The sequence below is a fragment of the Bufo gargarizans genome, chromosome 4 (genome assembly GCF_014858855.1).
Source record: "Bufo gargarizans isolate SCDJY-AF-19 chromosome 4, ASM1485885v1, whole genome shotgun sequence".
NCBI classification, from domain to species: Eukaryota; Metazoa; Chordata; class Amphibia; order Anura; family Bufonidae; genus Bufo; species Bufo gargarizans.
In genome coordinates this window covers 316,022,559-316,037,727 of record NC_058083.1, presented here as the reverse complement: position 1 = coordinate 316,037,727, position 15,169 = coordinate 316,022,559, and the positions used below count along the sequence as shown (strand labels likewise).

Below are 15,169 nucleotides of genomic sequence, written 5' to 3'. Positions count from 1 at the left end.
TTGCCACTAATACACGTCAAAAAGGGCTTTAGAATATATTTTTCGCCCTATAAGACGCACCTGCCCATATGACGCACCTAGGTTTTTCAGGAGGAAAATAAGAAAAAAAATTTTTTAACCAATAGGTGGGTTTTGAACTAATGGTGGTCTGTGGAAGACACTGTTATGGGGGGATCTGTGGGCGACACTGTTATGGGGGGATCTGTGGGCGACACTGTTATGGGGGGATCTGTGGGTGACACTGTTATGGGGGAATCTGTGGGTGACATTGTTATGGGGGATCTGTGGGTGACACTGTTATGGGGGGGATCTGTGGGTGACACTGTTATGGGGGGGGATCTGTGGGTGACACTGTTATGGGGGGGATCTGTGGGTGACACTGTTATGGGGGATCTGTGGGTGACACTGCTATGGGGGGATCTGTGGGTGACACTGTTATGGGGGATCTGTGGGTGACACTGTTATGGGGGATCTGTGGGTGACACCGTTATGGGGGATCTGTGGATGGCTCTTATTGGGGTCTCTGGATGGCATTGTTATGGGGATCTGTGGATGACACTTATGGGGGGATCTGTGGATGACACATATATAGCAGATTATAGATAAGATTATATACAATGAGTGGGGCCCATGTAGTAGAATACAGTCACTACACGGGCCCCGCTGTCATTATAAAACCAGATGCCGGCCCCCAGCCCCTCCTCCCTCTCAGCTGATACACCCGTCGTGCGGCATCGTGGCGTGGCGTATCATTGAAAATTCAGCAAAATGCAGCATTCGCCCCATAAGACACACTGTTATTTGGCGTCTTATATGGCGAAAAATACTGTATATTTTTTTGCCAGTAATACAAGCCAAAAGGGCATTCATTTTCTCACTTCACCACACAACGGCTAATAAGCCCTTTTTTCCCCCTCTAATACAAGCCAAAAAATACTTTAGAACATATAACTGCACCGCACAAGGGCAAATAAGACGTAGAAATATTTCCTTGTAATAAACCCTGTTAATGGCTATATCAAACACTACTTGCACCCCAATAACAAGAACAGTTTGCTGGAATTACAGAGCTTTATAATGGCAATTTGGATCCGCAGACAGAGCAGCAAGGTGTAATAGGATTGTTCCTATTGCCCAGGCTATAAACTCCCCTACTGAACCCTGTTTAACATAAATGCTGTGGAATGATTCCTCCCTATCCTTTCCCTGAACTTCTATACAGCAAAATAAAAGTTTTAAAGTCTTTCCTAGCACAGTCCCTAGCGCCTGCTGACGTCTCTCCCTGCACAAAGTACACTAGAAAATGGCTAAATCCAAGATGGCTGAGGCTATTTATAGGACTGTGACATCACAGGGCTGGCTGCTGATTGGATTCATGCATGGCATTGGGGGTGATCCCTCGTTCCCAGAGTTCCTTGCTCCATGCCCTAACACGTGCAGCAGCCTTTTGTTACCACGAAGCGTGAGGAAATTTGGATTCGGTGCAAATTAAATCTTTCCTGAAATTTGGTTTGAATTCCACTTTGCTAACTTTTATTCACTCATCTCTAGTTTTTATACACAGGTGACCGGATAGGAGCATGAGCAGCCAGAGCTACTGGGCGATGAGGAAGATGAGGCAGAGGACCCAGACACACAGTGGCAGTATGAGATGGAGGCAGGGAGTCCCTCCGAGTTACTTGCACAAATGGCCCCATGCATGCTCACTTGCTTGCGTAGGGACAGCTGAATTTTCAGCATTCGGCAGAGAGATGACTTCTGGCTCTCCAGCTTGTTGGACCCTCGCTACCAGTCCAAAATGGGGGGCTTTTTTTACACCCGCTGAGAGGAAGGACAAACTGAATTACTATAGAGACATCCTATGTAGTCAGTTGGCCGCTGCTTATCTGCGCCATCGTCCATCTTCTCACAGGTCTGACCGGGGGGGGCCCTCTGCCCTCACGTTCCTCTGTCAGGGCTGAGGGTGGCATGGTGGGGGGGGGTAGGAGTTCCAGCTCCAGGTCTAGATTCGCTGATGAGCAGCTTTCTTCACCCGCCTAGTGAAGAAACTACTCACCAGCAGCATCTAGACCTGGAGCAGAACCTGAACCAGCAGGTGGTGGCATACTTGGACAGCACCCTGCCACCCCACATTGAAGATCCGCTGGACTACTGGGCATCCAAACTGGATTTGTGGCCGCAACTGGCAGAGTTTGGCCTGGAAAAGCTGTCCTGCCCGGCCAGTAGTGTGACATCAGAGTGGATGTTTAGTGCAGCAGGGGCCATAGTTACCCCAAGAAAAACTCGCCTGTCCACCCAAAATGTGGAGAGACTGACCTTTGTCAAGATGAATCAGGCGTGGATCAGCCAGGATTTCCACCCACCAATGCCTGATGCATCAGATTAGATCATCCATGGTGCCACACCAACACTTTGACAAAAGAGACCGGTTTCTTCTGGCTACCTGCCTCAGCTACTATTCTGATGCCGGCACCCGCCTGATGCCACACATCTGATGCCAAGTGCTCCTTCTTTCACCCACCATCTTCACCCACCTCCCCACTCTGTTACCGGGTCACTCTGTGGTCTCCTGATGCTGCTGCCACCTTACCTCTCAGGTCTCCTGATGCTGCTGCTGCCACCTCCACACTGTTATTGTGCCACTCTGTGGCCTCTTCCTGATGCTGCTGCTGCCACCTCCACACTGTTATTGTGCCACTCTGTGGCCTCCTGATGCTGCCACCTCCACACTGTCATTGTGCCACTCTGTGGCCACCTCCTGATGCTGCTGCCACCTCCACACTGTCATTGTGCCACCCTGTGGCCTCCTCCTGATGCTGCTGCTGTTACCTCCACACTGTCATTGCGCCACTCTGTGGCCTCCTGATGCTGCCACCACCTCCACACTGTTATTGTGCCACCCTGTGGCCTCCTCCTGATGCTGTCGCCACCTCCAGGCTCTGTCATTGGGCTGCTTTGTGGCCTCCTCATGCTGCTTCCACCTGACCACTATGTCATAGGGCCACTCTGTGGACTTCACATGATGTTCCCACCCTCCCCACTTCATGACTGGGCCACTATTTTGCCTTTTGGCCTGGCTGACATAATTTATTTTACCCTTCTTCTGACCTGGCAGAAGGAAGGAAAAATGAGATGCACAATGGATCTTGTCTATGTAACAGCTGTAAGGCCTGCATGACATGGTCCCTATTTTGCATCAGAATTGGCTTATGATTTGGTAGTCAAAAGCAGGAGTGGGTAAAAAACATAGAAGACATGCAAATATTCCATTCACGTGTCATCTCTGTTTTGGATCCACTCCTGTTTTTTTTTTGCCTTAGCACTACTGATGGATTATTGACCGAATGCTGACCGAGTGAAGGCGGATGCTCCAAAGACAGGATCCATTTTTTGTGGGTTATTATTCTGATGGATTAGAGGAAGGGCAAAATAATCAGTGACGTCCACACACATACTGCTGACTGGGGGGCTATACTTGTATAAGCGTTTAATAGAACATGTTCTGTAGACATCTATGTGGAATCAGCTGATGATGGTGTAAAAGGAGTGCGCTTCTTCAAGCTAAAATTGAGTTCACTCTTGAGTTATTTGGTCAGTTTTGGCCCCGTAACTGCCCAAATAAGTAAAGTGTGCAGCAATTCTAAGAGCGACGCATGTCATCTGCATGTCATACTCACTTACACTATTGTTTCACTACCAATGCAGACTCCCTATGCGTGTTACTGCAAGGCACAGTGTTCTACACCACTATAAAGGCTCTCTGCAACCAGGAAATAGCCATTTTTTAACGCAATTCGCCATGAATAAATTCGGATCAAAACAAATTTTGGGTGGACAATTCGGCAAACTGGGTGAATCGAATTTGAGAAATTCGCTCATCTCTAGTGACTTGTGACACTCGTATTTTCAGGAGTATGTTCCTTCCATCAGAATAACACTGCTGCAGGGGCATGAAATTGTACAGTGATATTAAAACTATTGTATATCAAAACATTTTAAAGGATTAAACCATTTTCAGATTTGTAGACTTCAATAATGGAAAGTACCTTCAAAGCCCTAAACTAAATCTGTTAAATATGGACTCTAATGATTCCCTCATTCCAGCTCTGCATGCCTCTTCATGTAGAACCCATTGTGATGCTTAAGCTGTAAGAAGTCTGTGTCTTTTTAACAAGAACCATGCAGGATGCATCCCTTGCCAGTCCACATCAGCGCCCAGACCTGGCAAAACTGTTGTTCTGTAATAGGTTTAGACTTCTTGCTCAGCCACATCCAGATGATTAAAGCTTTTGCAAATCCCTATTTAAAGAAATGTACTTACTGGGAGGATGGAGGAAGCTGTGGGTTACATTCATCCCGGTCTTGTAGTCTGAGCATTTTTGGCTGTTTGCCTCTGGGACTCTACCATCAGGTCGCAGACAGTCTGATAACGTAGGAGGAAGAAACGCTCCGTCTCCCTGATACAGGACAATCACAAAACCCAAATGTCATTTAATCCATATACTTCATTCAGGTAATGCTGGTTTCCTTGTCATGTTTCTAAATTCTTCCATTCTTAGTAGTGATAACAGACTGAAAAATGTTTGGTTTCTCATTGGAATATTACTAAATGTAATGTTTATGACTTCAGTGAGCCAACTGGAAAGTAAATGAAAGAGCGTTCTGTGCTATGAACTTAGTCACTCAGTCCTACAAGTGGACGTCAAACGTCAGGCAGACAATCGCCAGTCTCAGGCTGTGGCATGATGTAATTAGGTAGGGCACATCTCAAGATGTTTGCAGATTTGAACATGTTTGTGACAAGTGATTGATGAGATCACATTGCCCATTAGGGACGGTGCTCATGGAATGCAACTAACATAACACTATGTATACCAGTTATATGCTCCCATACTACAGATTACTGGGTAAAATACAAAAAAATATATTTTTACTCAATTTTATCATTCATTGTGCTCCCAATCTTCTGTATAGTAAGGTCCCTTATCATGGGCCAATTACTGGGAACAAATGTTCGTCAGATGGTATGGGAGAAAAAATTTAGAGGGTTAATCACAAGACTTGGAACCCAATCCAAGAAGTCTGTATAATTAGTTGCAGGGCGCCAGAGGGGGAAAGAATAGGAGTAAATAGGACAAAGAGTTAGGTCAAGTGATTGATAGGCAGCCAGATGTGGTCGGTAGTGTGAACTAGTTCAACACGTACATGGAGTAAAGGAGAAGAGAAAAAGGGTGAGGGACCACAGTGTGAGGCACCAGTCAAGGCAGGGGAAAATTAACAATGACAATATCTGTAAGATATGTATATTCAACCCGTACGGACCAATACTGATAATCGCACTATAAGTATAGAAAATTAGGACCAATGGCTGGTCACTGGATAGCGGTGATAACAGTAGGAGGAGTACAAAACGGGATTAAACCCTGAACATTCATTATTTGCATATAAAAGGATATAAATGTATATAATCAATAAAATCAATAAATAATAATCGTCACCACTCACTTCACAGGGAGGGAATTTTGAGGGATAAAGCTCAAGACACCCAAAAAATTTCCTCCCAATCCTGGATCGCTTCAAAGGTCTTAGGAAGAGGCGGCAGTTCCAAACTTGGTACTTCTGCTCCTGATGAAGGGGACTTATTCTGTACCCCGAAACGCATAAAGCTCTTTTTTCCTGCTGTCTTGAAAATAAAGGAATTTGCAAGAAGTACCAAGTTTGGAACTGCCGCCTCTTCCTAAGACCTTTGAAGCGATCCAGGATTGGGAGGAAAATTTTTTGGGTGTCTTGAGCTTTATCCCTCAAAATTTCCTCCCTGTGAAGTGAGTGGTGACGATTATTATTTATTGATTTTATTGATTATATACATTTATATCCTTTTATATGCATTGGCCCTGTATGGGTCTAAAACCTGTTAGTACCAGTGTGATTTTTACTACTTTTTTTACTACTATTTGTACGATACCCACTCAGGATCTGAATGTTCAGGGTTTAATCCCGTTTTGTACTCCTCCTACTGTTATCACCGCTATCCAGTGACCAATCATTGGTCCTAATTTTCTATACTTCTAGTGCGATTATCAGTATTGGTCCGTACAGGTTGAATATACATATCTTACAGATATTGTCATTGTTAATTTTCCCCTGCCTTGACTGGCGCCTCACACTGTGGTCCCTCACCCTTTTTCTCTTCTCCTTTACGTCAGATTACTGACCAGTGTAAAAGGTGCCGCCGAGTCGGTGAAAGTATCATTGATGTGTACACCAGAAACAATTAATCCATATGGGGACGAGTGATCGCTGTCCTCATATAAAAGAGATGGTTGCTGCATGTAAATGTAGCTTTCACCTCCTCTAACGTACCGATAACTGCCTGTACAGTTGACCTTTGTAAAGAAGCATTCAGATGTCACTGATAGAATATTATACCTATTTATTTTAACGTTTTTTCTAAGTGATGCTTTATAGTTACAGTGACCCTCATTTACTATTGCATGTGCACCTAAATTCTGCAACAACTTACACCAAAATTGGGAAATTTTTGGAAGAATTAGGTGCATCTCATTTTAGACATGTTTATAAAGCAAGTAAGCCAAAAAGAGTAAGTAATCTATTGTGTCTTGCCTGCCATAAGGCATGGTTTAGCTGGAAAGGGGCATGACCAGTGGAAAGGGTGTGCAGCTTAGGATACACGATTTTACACCATAATTTGGACACAGTGAGGCAGACATTAACCAGTTTGTGCCTAGAATCTGGATGATAATGCACCAGTTTTGTTGGTGTATATGTTTTGTAAAATTTTGTTATATTTTGTAGGGACAGTGGTGTTAAACAATTTTGTAATATACTTTATCAGGAAAAGATGTTATTTTGAACAAGAAAATAGGCCATAAAGAGTCTTCTTAGGAAAGATCTAAATGAGCATTGCTAAGGAGTCAGTCTTCAGGCTGAAGACGTCTGTGTGTAACAAGTCAGATAGGCTGGGAGAGGGGCTGTAATAGGGTACATTGTCAGGGACTGGAGGCTGGAGGCCTCTCTGTTTCACACAGGCATCTTCAGTGCTCAGTAGAACTGAAAACTGAAGACAGACTCTCCTTTGTAATGCTTAGTTACAGCTTTGCTAAGAAGACTCCTCTGATCCCTGTTTTCTGGTACAAAGAAACATATTTTACTAATAAAGTATATTAGAAAAACGTTTAACATCCCTGTCCATACACAATGTTAAAAATAAACTGCAAGGCCAGTTACACGTTAAAGGGGTTATTTAAGATTAAGAAATTGAAACCGATCCTTAAGACAGGTCATGAACAGATTGGCTGGGGTCTGACCCCTGGCACCCCCACAAATCTGCTGTTGGAAGAGACCAGTGAGCATCACAGCCTCTTTGTAGGCCAGTGATGTCACATTCATCTGTCATGTGGCCTAGACACTGCTCGGGCTCCCTTTCAAGTTAATGAGACTGAGCTGCAATACCAACACAGCCACTATCCAATGGATGGCACTTTGCTTGGTAAGCTGTGAGGAGGCCGTGGCGCTCACCAAAGTGTCGGAGCCTCCTCAAACAGCTGATAAGCAGAGTCGGTTATCGGACCCCTGCTGATCTTATATTGATGACCTATCCTGTGCAGAGGTCATCAATATTAGAATCTCTGAAAAAAACTTATTGCACATCAAATATCAATATGTGCACCAAAATGAAGATGTTTGCACCTTGCTCATGGCGCCACGTCATATACGCAGAAATGAGACTTTTTCTTTTGTCCTTGTTTAAGTCAACTCTTTCTCTATTACTCCATTTTTAGCTGAAGATATTTGGCACCAATTATACCAGCTTCAGGTTGGCCGTCTTGTTCTGAGGTCACAAAATGTTTATGCCCATTTGCTAACAGTGATAACCAGTTGGGTGTCAATTTTTCATCCACGTTAATTTGTTATATACACTTCTATACTACAAGACTGTGGTTACACATAGTTTTTTTAGTGGCTTTTTCTGCACTTGCGTTTTTGCCATATTTTTTCAGGTAAGAACGCCATCATCAGATGTTAGGTGAAGGTCTATGGGAAATATGAAAAACAGGACAAGAATTTTTTTGCTTCTGGCATTTTTGTTAATTAGGTCTTTATTGTCTTTCTTGCTTCTTTAAAAAAAAAAATAAAGCATGCTGAACCTCTTCATTTCTACATCTCTTTCACTATAAGGGAAAATAAACACGAGAGAAACAAAATCCAGTGTGCACTGTAGTAAAGAAGATGTAAAAAAAAAAACTCTGAATTTTTTTTTTTAAGAGATACAGCATACTGTGTTTTTTAAAAAGTAGTGAATAAAAAAAGCCACCTAATTAACAAAAACACCATGAGCTAAAAAACAATTGTGTGTCCTGAATTTCATATTTCCCATAAACCTTCAGCTAACAGCTGGAGCTGGATGCACCAACAATGCAGATGCAAAAAGTGCGCAAAAAACCCCAGATAAAAACAATATGCAAACCCAGCTGAATAAAGTTTTGAAATTTGGACAGCCCGTCACCTTCCCCGCCCACTTTTGTAGACCTGGCGTGAGCGGGGAAAAGTTGCAGATTGTGGTGCAACTAACCATTGCACCACCATCTGCGCCTGAAATACACCTAATATAGGTGTATTTCACGTTAATAAATGACCCCCTAATTTGTACCACTATTAGTAAATCTGGGCCTGTATTCTGTTGCAAAGTCAACCAATAGATGGTATAAAGGTAGATATAATTGTCTAGCCATACACTAATGTCCAGCTGGAGTCACTGTGATAAATTTGGTGCATCTTTAGACTAAAGTAAAAAATCGTTTAGCATCTCAGAATCTATAAATCACTGTTTTATTCAAGAAAACCCATACATAACAAGTAGTTGCAAAAAGATCCTAACAATGTCTACGTGTTTCAGACAAGTTCCATGTCCTTACTCATGGCATGGATTCTGAGATGCTGGACTATTTTCTACTTTAGTTTTCCACATTTACAAGCAGAGTCTGAGCAGCGCAGATCCTGGGAGCACAAGGAAGGGTGAGCTGGCTGCAAACTTCATCTCTGCATCTTTCGCCTGTTACAGCTACCTATCTGCCCCAGTGTGTCTAGTAATCAGTCTGATGAGTTGGTCGCTATTAAAACATCATAAGAAGTGGTCCCCAGAACAGACATTATCTGGAAAACAAATGTTGTAAATGACTGATCCTTATAACTAATACCCAGGGGCGTAGCTATAGGGGGTACAGAGGCAGCAGTCGCTACCGGGTCCAGGAGCCTGAGGGGGCCCAAAGACCGTTGTGACACCTAAGAAGACACTGGTATTATAGAAAGTGCATACAGGTCACACCTCTGGCTGGAGGAAAGGGGTAAGGTCAAGAATTTGGTATGGGGAGGGGGTGCCGTTTCAATTTTTGCAGCACGAAGGCTATGTGCTTCCCTGCCTCTGACCACAAAGCACTGAGGGAAGAAGGGCCCAAGCTGAAATCTTGCACCTGGGCCCATGAGCCTTTAGCTACGCCCCTGCTAATATTCCAGTGAGATGGTTAGATACTTGTGTGATCAACTCTTCTCTGTATGCTGTATGATAATGGCTAATATTCTAAAATATAAATATTCTAAATATAGTCAGATGCATATATACCTGGTCAATACTTGTTGGCACATTTCATGTTAGCGCTCACCTGCGGTTCTAAAGTATAGGCACTCCAGAGAGGCATCAGTAAATTGTGACTATATGCGCTCACATAGCCTTCGTGGTGAAGGATGCAATAAGTGCTATTAACAATTAAATTTTTGGGCCTTCCATATGGCAAATTCTTTGCCACTGACTGAGTTACTGAAAAATAGAGATACAATTATAGTCAGTACAGAGAAAAACATACAAACTTAAAGGGAGTCTGTCACCACTATATGACCATATACAGCACTTACATGGCTCTGTAGCACACCTATACAGGATTGTAACGGTACCTTTGTTATTTTCTTTAGACATCCAGAAGCAGGAAAAACGACATTTATTTCATATGCAAATGAGCAGTAGCAAGTGCCCAGGGGCGGTGTTCCGTGTGTAGGTGCCCAGGCTGCCCTGCCTTTTTAAACAGTTACTCCTCCCCCAGCCTCTTCCTTTGCCTGCCCTCCTATTCCCTTGTATCATCGCTAGGTCCGGCCGAGATCCCGCGCCTGCTATTTACCTTTATACTGCTTCGCCGGGCCAGGGCATGCACACTGCAAAGCCCATTTTGGATACAGCATCAATTCAACTAGTGCGCATGCGCCAGCCGACGAAGCGGTGCGCAGGCGCGGGATCTCGGCCGGACCTAGGAATGATACAAGTGAATAGAAGGGCGGACAAAGGCAGAGGCTGGGGAGGAGTAAAGTGAAAAGAAGGCAGGGCAGCCTGGGCACCTACACACGGAACGCCGCCCCTGGGCACTTGCGAGTGCTCATTTGCATATGAATTAAATGTCATTTTTCCTGCTTCTGGATGTCTAAAGAAAATAACAAAGGTACCATTAGAATCCTGTATAGGTGTGCTACAGTGCCATGCAAGTGCTGTATATGGTCATATAGTGGTGACAGACTCCCTTTAAAAGGCAAAAGAGTTCTTATGTTACTCACTGCTTTCTTGAGTGAGGGTTAATCTTCTATTGACTTCTGCTTGATCAGCCTGATGTAATAAAATGAAATATTGACATTACTTTGGTGATCACCCATTAATGAATCAGACTAAGGGCTCATTCAGATGGCCGTGTCCATTTTTGTGGTCTGCAAACTCTGGATCCGTAAAACACGGATACTGCGTGCGTTCCACATTTTGCGGAACGGAATGGACTGCCCTATGATAGAAATGCCTATTCTTGCCTGCAACTGTGGACAAGAATAGGACATGTCCTATCTTTTTTGTGGGGCCACGCAATGGAAGTTACGGATGCGGACACCACACTGTGCTTTTCGCATCTTTTGTGGCCCCATTGAATGAATGGGTCTGCATCCGTTCCACAAAATTGTGGAACGGATGCGGACTGAAATATATTGGAGTGTGAATGGGCCCTAAAGCTAAGTTCACACTGCCATCAGAGGCTGACTCCGTGGGCTGTCCCAGCAGTCAAAGCTTTGTAAAGTACATTAAAACTTGACAGGACCCATTGTAAATAAATGAAGTCTGTTGGGTGGTGGTGGTGGCCATCATGCGATAAATACAGTTGTAATTTCTCCCATCGTTCAAAGTCTGATCTCCAAATCATATACATCAGCAAACTAAGGTTATCCTTTGTATAATGATCAATAATGTACCATTTCAAAAATTGCAGAACACACACGGGGGCATCCATGTTTTGCAGATTCGCAATTTGCGGACCGCTAAACCAGACAAGTCTGCAGTTTTACCATCATAATTTGCTGAATGCACTAGGTAGGGGCCAAGGAGGGCAGTGCAAACATGCCCTTAGTGGGTTTTATTATCAGGAGTAGTACGAATATGAAGATTTATTCTGCCAAGTTCTGCTACTGCAGCTGCACTGGAGGCCGAGCTTCACTATGACGTGCTCTCTGCATTGAACAGCTACACAACCCTTTGCATCTGAGTGACAGCTGTAGCTTCAACCACCACTCACATCAGAAGGAAGGGGCTGTGAAGATGCTCAATACAGAGAACACTATGCAGTGAAGCACTAGCAGGAGCAATACCCTGCCAACTAAAAGTTCATATTCACACTACACCTGATAATAAAAACTCCACAAAAAGTATCATTGTTGTTCTATCCCCAGCCCTTACCTAGCACTATCACCAGTTTAGTATTGTCAAACTGCTGACAGACTGCCTTTAATATGCTGTGTTCACATTTACTAGGTCCATATAGGGCTTTCCCAAAACCAAATTTTAATTTCTCCATTGTATTTACTTATCATATATCCAAACCACAGTGATATGCCAGAGAAAAGTCGGACACTTGTTCAGAGTCCTGACGGCCCACTGCATAAATGGTTAAAGATGTCTTTACTCTATGTCGGGGGTCAGCAACCTTCGGCATTTTAGCTGTTATGAAACTACTTTTCCATGAAAGTTCTGAGAACAGTAGAGTAAGTATGCATGCTGGAAGTTGTAGTTTCAAAACAGCTGGAGTGCTGGAGGTTGCCTACCCCTGCTCTATGTAATGCACTTAGTTTGCACTTGAGGTTGCAAATAGGATTAATTGGGCTTAGAGACAGATGCTAAGTGCTTTACCCTTCCCATAGGGAAAGGTTGAAACTGAGAGTGAGTGGCAGTTGAGACGGAGATAGGGAGAGAGAAGAAGGCAAGAAACAGCCCTGAGCAATCATCAGCCAGCAAGGAAAATTGACAGAGCCTTATGCCAACCTCTGAGGAAGCAAGAGAGATACATAATGGGTAATCAGCCTTAGAGAGGAGGTGCATAATAAAAAGACTGTGGAGATCACCTGCAAAGGCTTTCTGACTCCATAGCACAATAGCACATTGTCTAGGAGAATAGGAAGGTCAAGCATCCAGGCATGCTTTACAGACAGATTGACCTCCTATAACAGGACTACACCCCTCAGCTGTACACTTAGAGAGGACTGAAAGAAAGAGATTGAAAAATGTGGGAAATGTAAGATCTGCTACACCATGCATGACAACAGCCTGCAACTACTACTGTAAGGCTGCTTTCACATCAGTGCTTATTATATCAATCGTCTGCTTTGTTATAGGAGCAGAAGAACAAAAATAATGCAAGTGCCAGATTCCGCGCATAACTGACAGGAATGGAGGAATTGACCGTAATGGGATCCATTAGGTTTCCAGTCAGGAGAACATTTTTTAGTGGAGAAAAAAAGTCCTGCTTGCAGGACCTCTCACTCCACTATTTTCAACTAGTTCTGTGATGGAAGTACAGAACAAAGCTTCCGACGCAGGTGTGAAAGCAGCCCTAGGTGTGTATTTGCACTTGGCCACCGTTTCCAGTATAGAACTGTTTACTTGTTTTACCTCAAACTGGCATCTTCATTGGAACTGCAATACCACCACAAAGATGCTTAAAGGGATACTTGCCAACACCAAGGGCACCCCACTCGCCACCAGGCAGGAGACCTCAATATGCCCCCTCACCACAGCTGGCAGCATTGGAAAAGGACCAACACCACTGTGAGTAATTAACATCACTCACAGACCCTACTACCATACCTATCCTCTCTGCACAACGCCTCCCATGTATTATTAGTTATCTACATAGAAATTAGCACATGAAGGATAACCATGATCCATCTGTCATCTTCTGTCAGGGTTCACTTACCAGATCTGTGCAGTTGCAGCCTAAAGTAGAAGATGGCTGTGTAAATGCACAGGTTAATGGATTGGATTTCTCTTGAGGAGGAGTTGGATTAAAAAAAGGTTCTTTAAGTAAATGGTTCAGGCTGCCATGGGTTCCGTTATTTGGAGCCGGATGAATTTTTAACAAATCTGTTTAAGAACAATAATGAAAGGTTAATGGCTTTCTATGACATATTTTGAGATGAATGTATGACCACTGGGGGGCAGACATGAGCAGTAACGGTACTCAATGGCTTCCAGTGCTGTAAAGGCTTCAGACATGTTTGCATCCTTTTTCATTTTATTATTAATTTTGTTTAAAAAAAAACTATTTTATTGGCTTTAAGTAAAAATGATGTGTTGTTTGGCAGCTGCTAAAAGCTGTTCTATGGTAAATCCACCAGACTGGCCATCTGATGGTGGGGGGTTTCAGCCCTTCTCTGATGTCTTGTCTTGTGAATTTTTTTGTGTCGAAAACAATAATAATTTTAATAGATTGCTTAGACTACATGCACACGGCTGATAAACTGTCCATTTTTAATGGACATTTTTTTCACTGCTGCCTTTCTGAGAAACGGAAGATAAAAACGGACCCAGCCAGTCAGTGAAAAAACGGTCAAGATAGAACATGTTCCATTTATTTACGTTTGTTATTTACTGGCCGTCCAAAAACTGCTGTGTGAATAACACCATAGACTACCATTGGTCTTAAAACGGAAGTGTGAAAAAAAAAGTCCATCACATGTCGTGTGTAAGTAGCCTTACAAGCCAAGTTGAAATATGCTTATTTTTGTTTTTTTTACACAAAGGATGCAAAGGTGTCCATAGCCTAGTCACTATTCCACACAGTGAAGTCATGGTGATCTTGCAGGCAAAACAGTATTTAACCACCAGACTTCCTCTGTAAGTGCACCTCCATGGTATAAGCATGGAGAGAAGCTGATGACTTTATAGAGACAAAAGGCACCCTGGGCTGACCTGTGATCAATTTTGTTGCATTTATTTTGTATTTTAATGTGCCTTTGATATGCAGCTATAGATATATATGCTTAAAATGTAAGCATATGCCAAAAACACAGTGCTTACTTACCACACATTAAGTTATAGAGTTCTATGTTTTCAAAAGCCTCTACTTCAACTTCCTTTTGAAATCCTGGACCATGTCCTATAAAGATTGCCTGAAACAATAATGTATAAAAGTGAGTATTATTCTCCACCCCATGTTGAAGTGTACTACTAAAAAAGGATTGCGGCTGTAGACCAACAACGTACCCTTTATGATGCCTCAGTGAAAAGAGTTGGCATACAGTTGCATATAGTGAGCATCTATTTGGTGGATCTTATTTTTAAATGAATGCTATGAAAATGACACCCCTAGATTTGGACATATCTGCCATTGACTGCAATTCCAAAAAGATATGCTTCAACATCGTGGTTTCCAGTGGTTTGCTCCTGATTTTGGATTATGAACTGACAAAATATGGACCAAATCTACTGTGTGAAAGTGGTTTTATGTCTGCATTCATATGGTCAGTATTGCATAGTCAAAGTTGCACGGCTGGGCACCAGGAAGGTTCGTACAGCCCCTTGGGCATCTTACAAGGCTCATTTACATATCTCTAAAATCATTTTTTAAACAAAATAAAATCACACAGCCCTATAGGAACGGTATATTGCGGACATGCTAGCGGCGATCTAGCCGTGCATGTCCGCATCTCTATAACCGAAAACAAGGTGACAGAATCCCTTTAAATATATAAATGCAAAAAAAAAAAAGGTCTGAGCAGGTAGGTCAACTAAATAATGGTAAAGGGGGGGTAGTCACTGAAGAAAAGGAAAAGGCAGAGTTACTAAATGTTTTTTTTA

At 43.1% G+C, this 15,169-nt stretch overlaps 1 protein-coding gene across 2 annotated transcripts in view; it reads right to left on the bottom strand.

Annotated features, from left to right (window-relative positions):
- ENPP3 (ectonucleotide pyrophosphatase/phosphodiesterase 3) overlaps positions 1-15,169 on the bottom strand; it is a 111,633-nt gene that overhangs the window by 33,130 nt on the left and 63,334 nt on the right. For both annotated transcript variants that reach the window (XM_044289466.1, XM_044289467.1), the window contains exons 17-21: positions 14,394-14,481; positions 13,287-13,453; positions 10,618-10,666; positions 9,681-9,835; positions 4,322-4,457 (exon numbers count right to left, since the gene is read on the bottom strand). In XM_044289466.1, the coding sequence (XP_044145401.1) occupies positions 4,322-4,457; positions 9,681-9,835; positions 10,618-10,666; positions 13,287-13,453; positions 14,394-14,481 (595 nt within the window). The remainder of the gene's footprint in view (positions 1-4,321; positions 4,458-9,680; positions 9,836-10,617; positions 10,667-13,286; positions 13,454-14,393; positions 14,482-15,169) is intronic.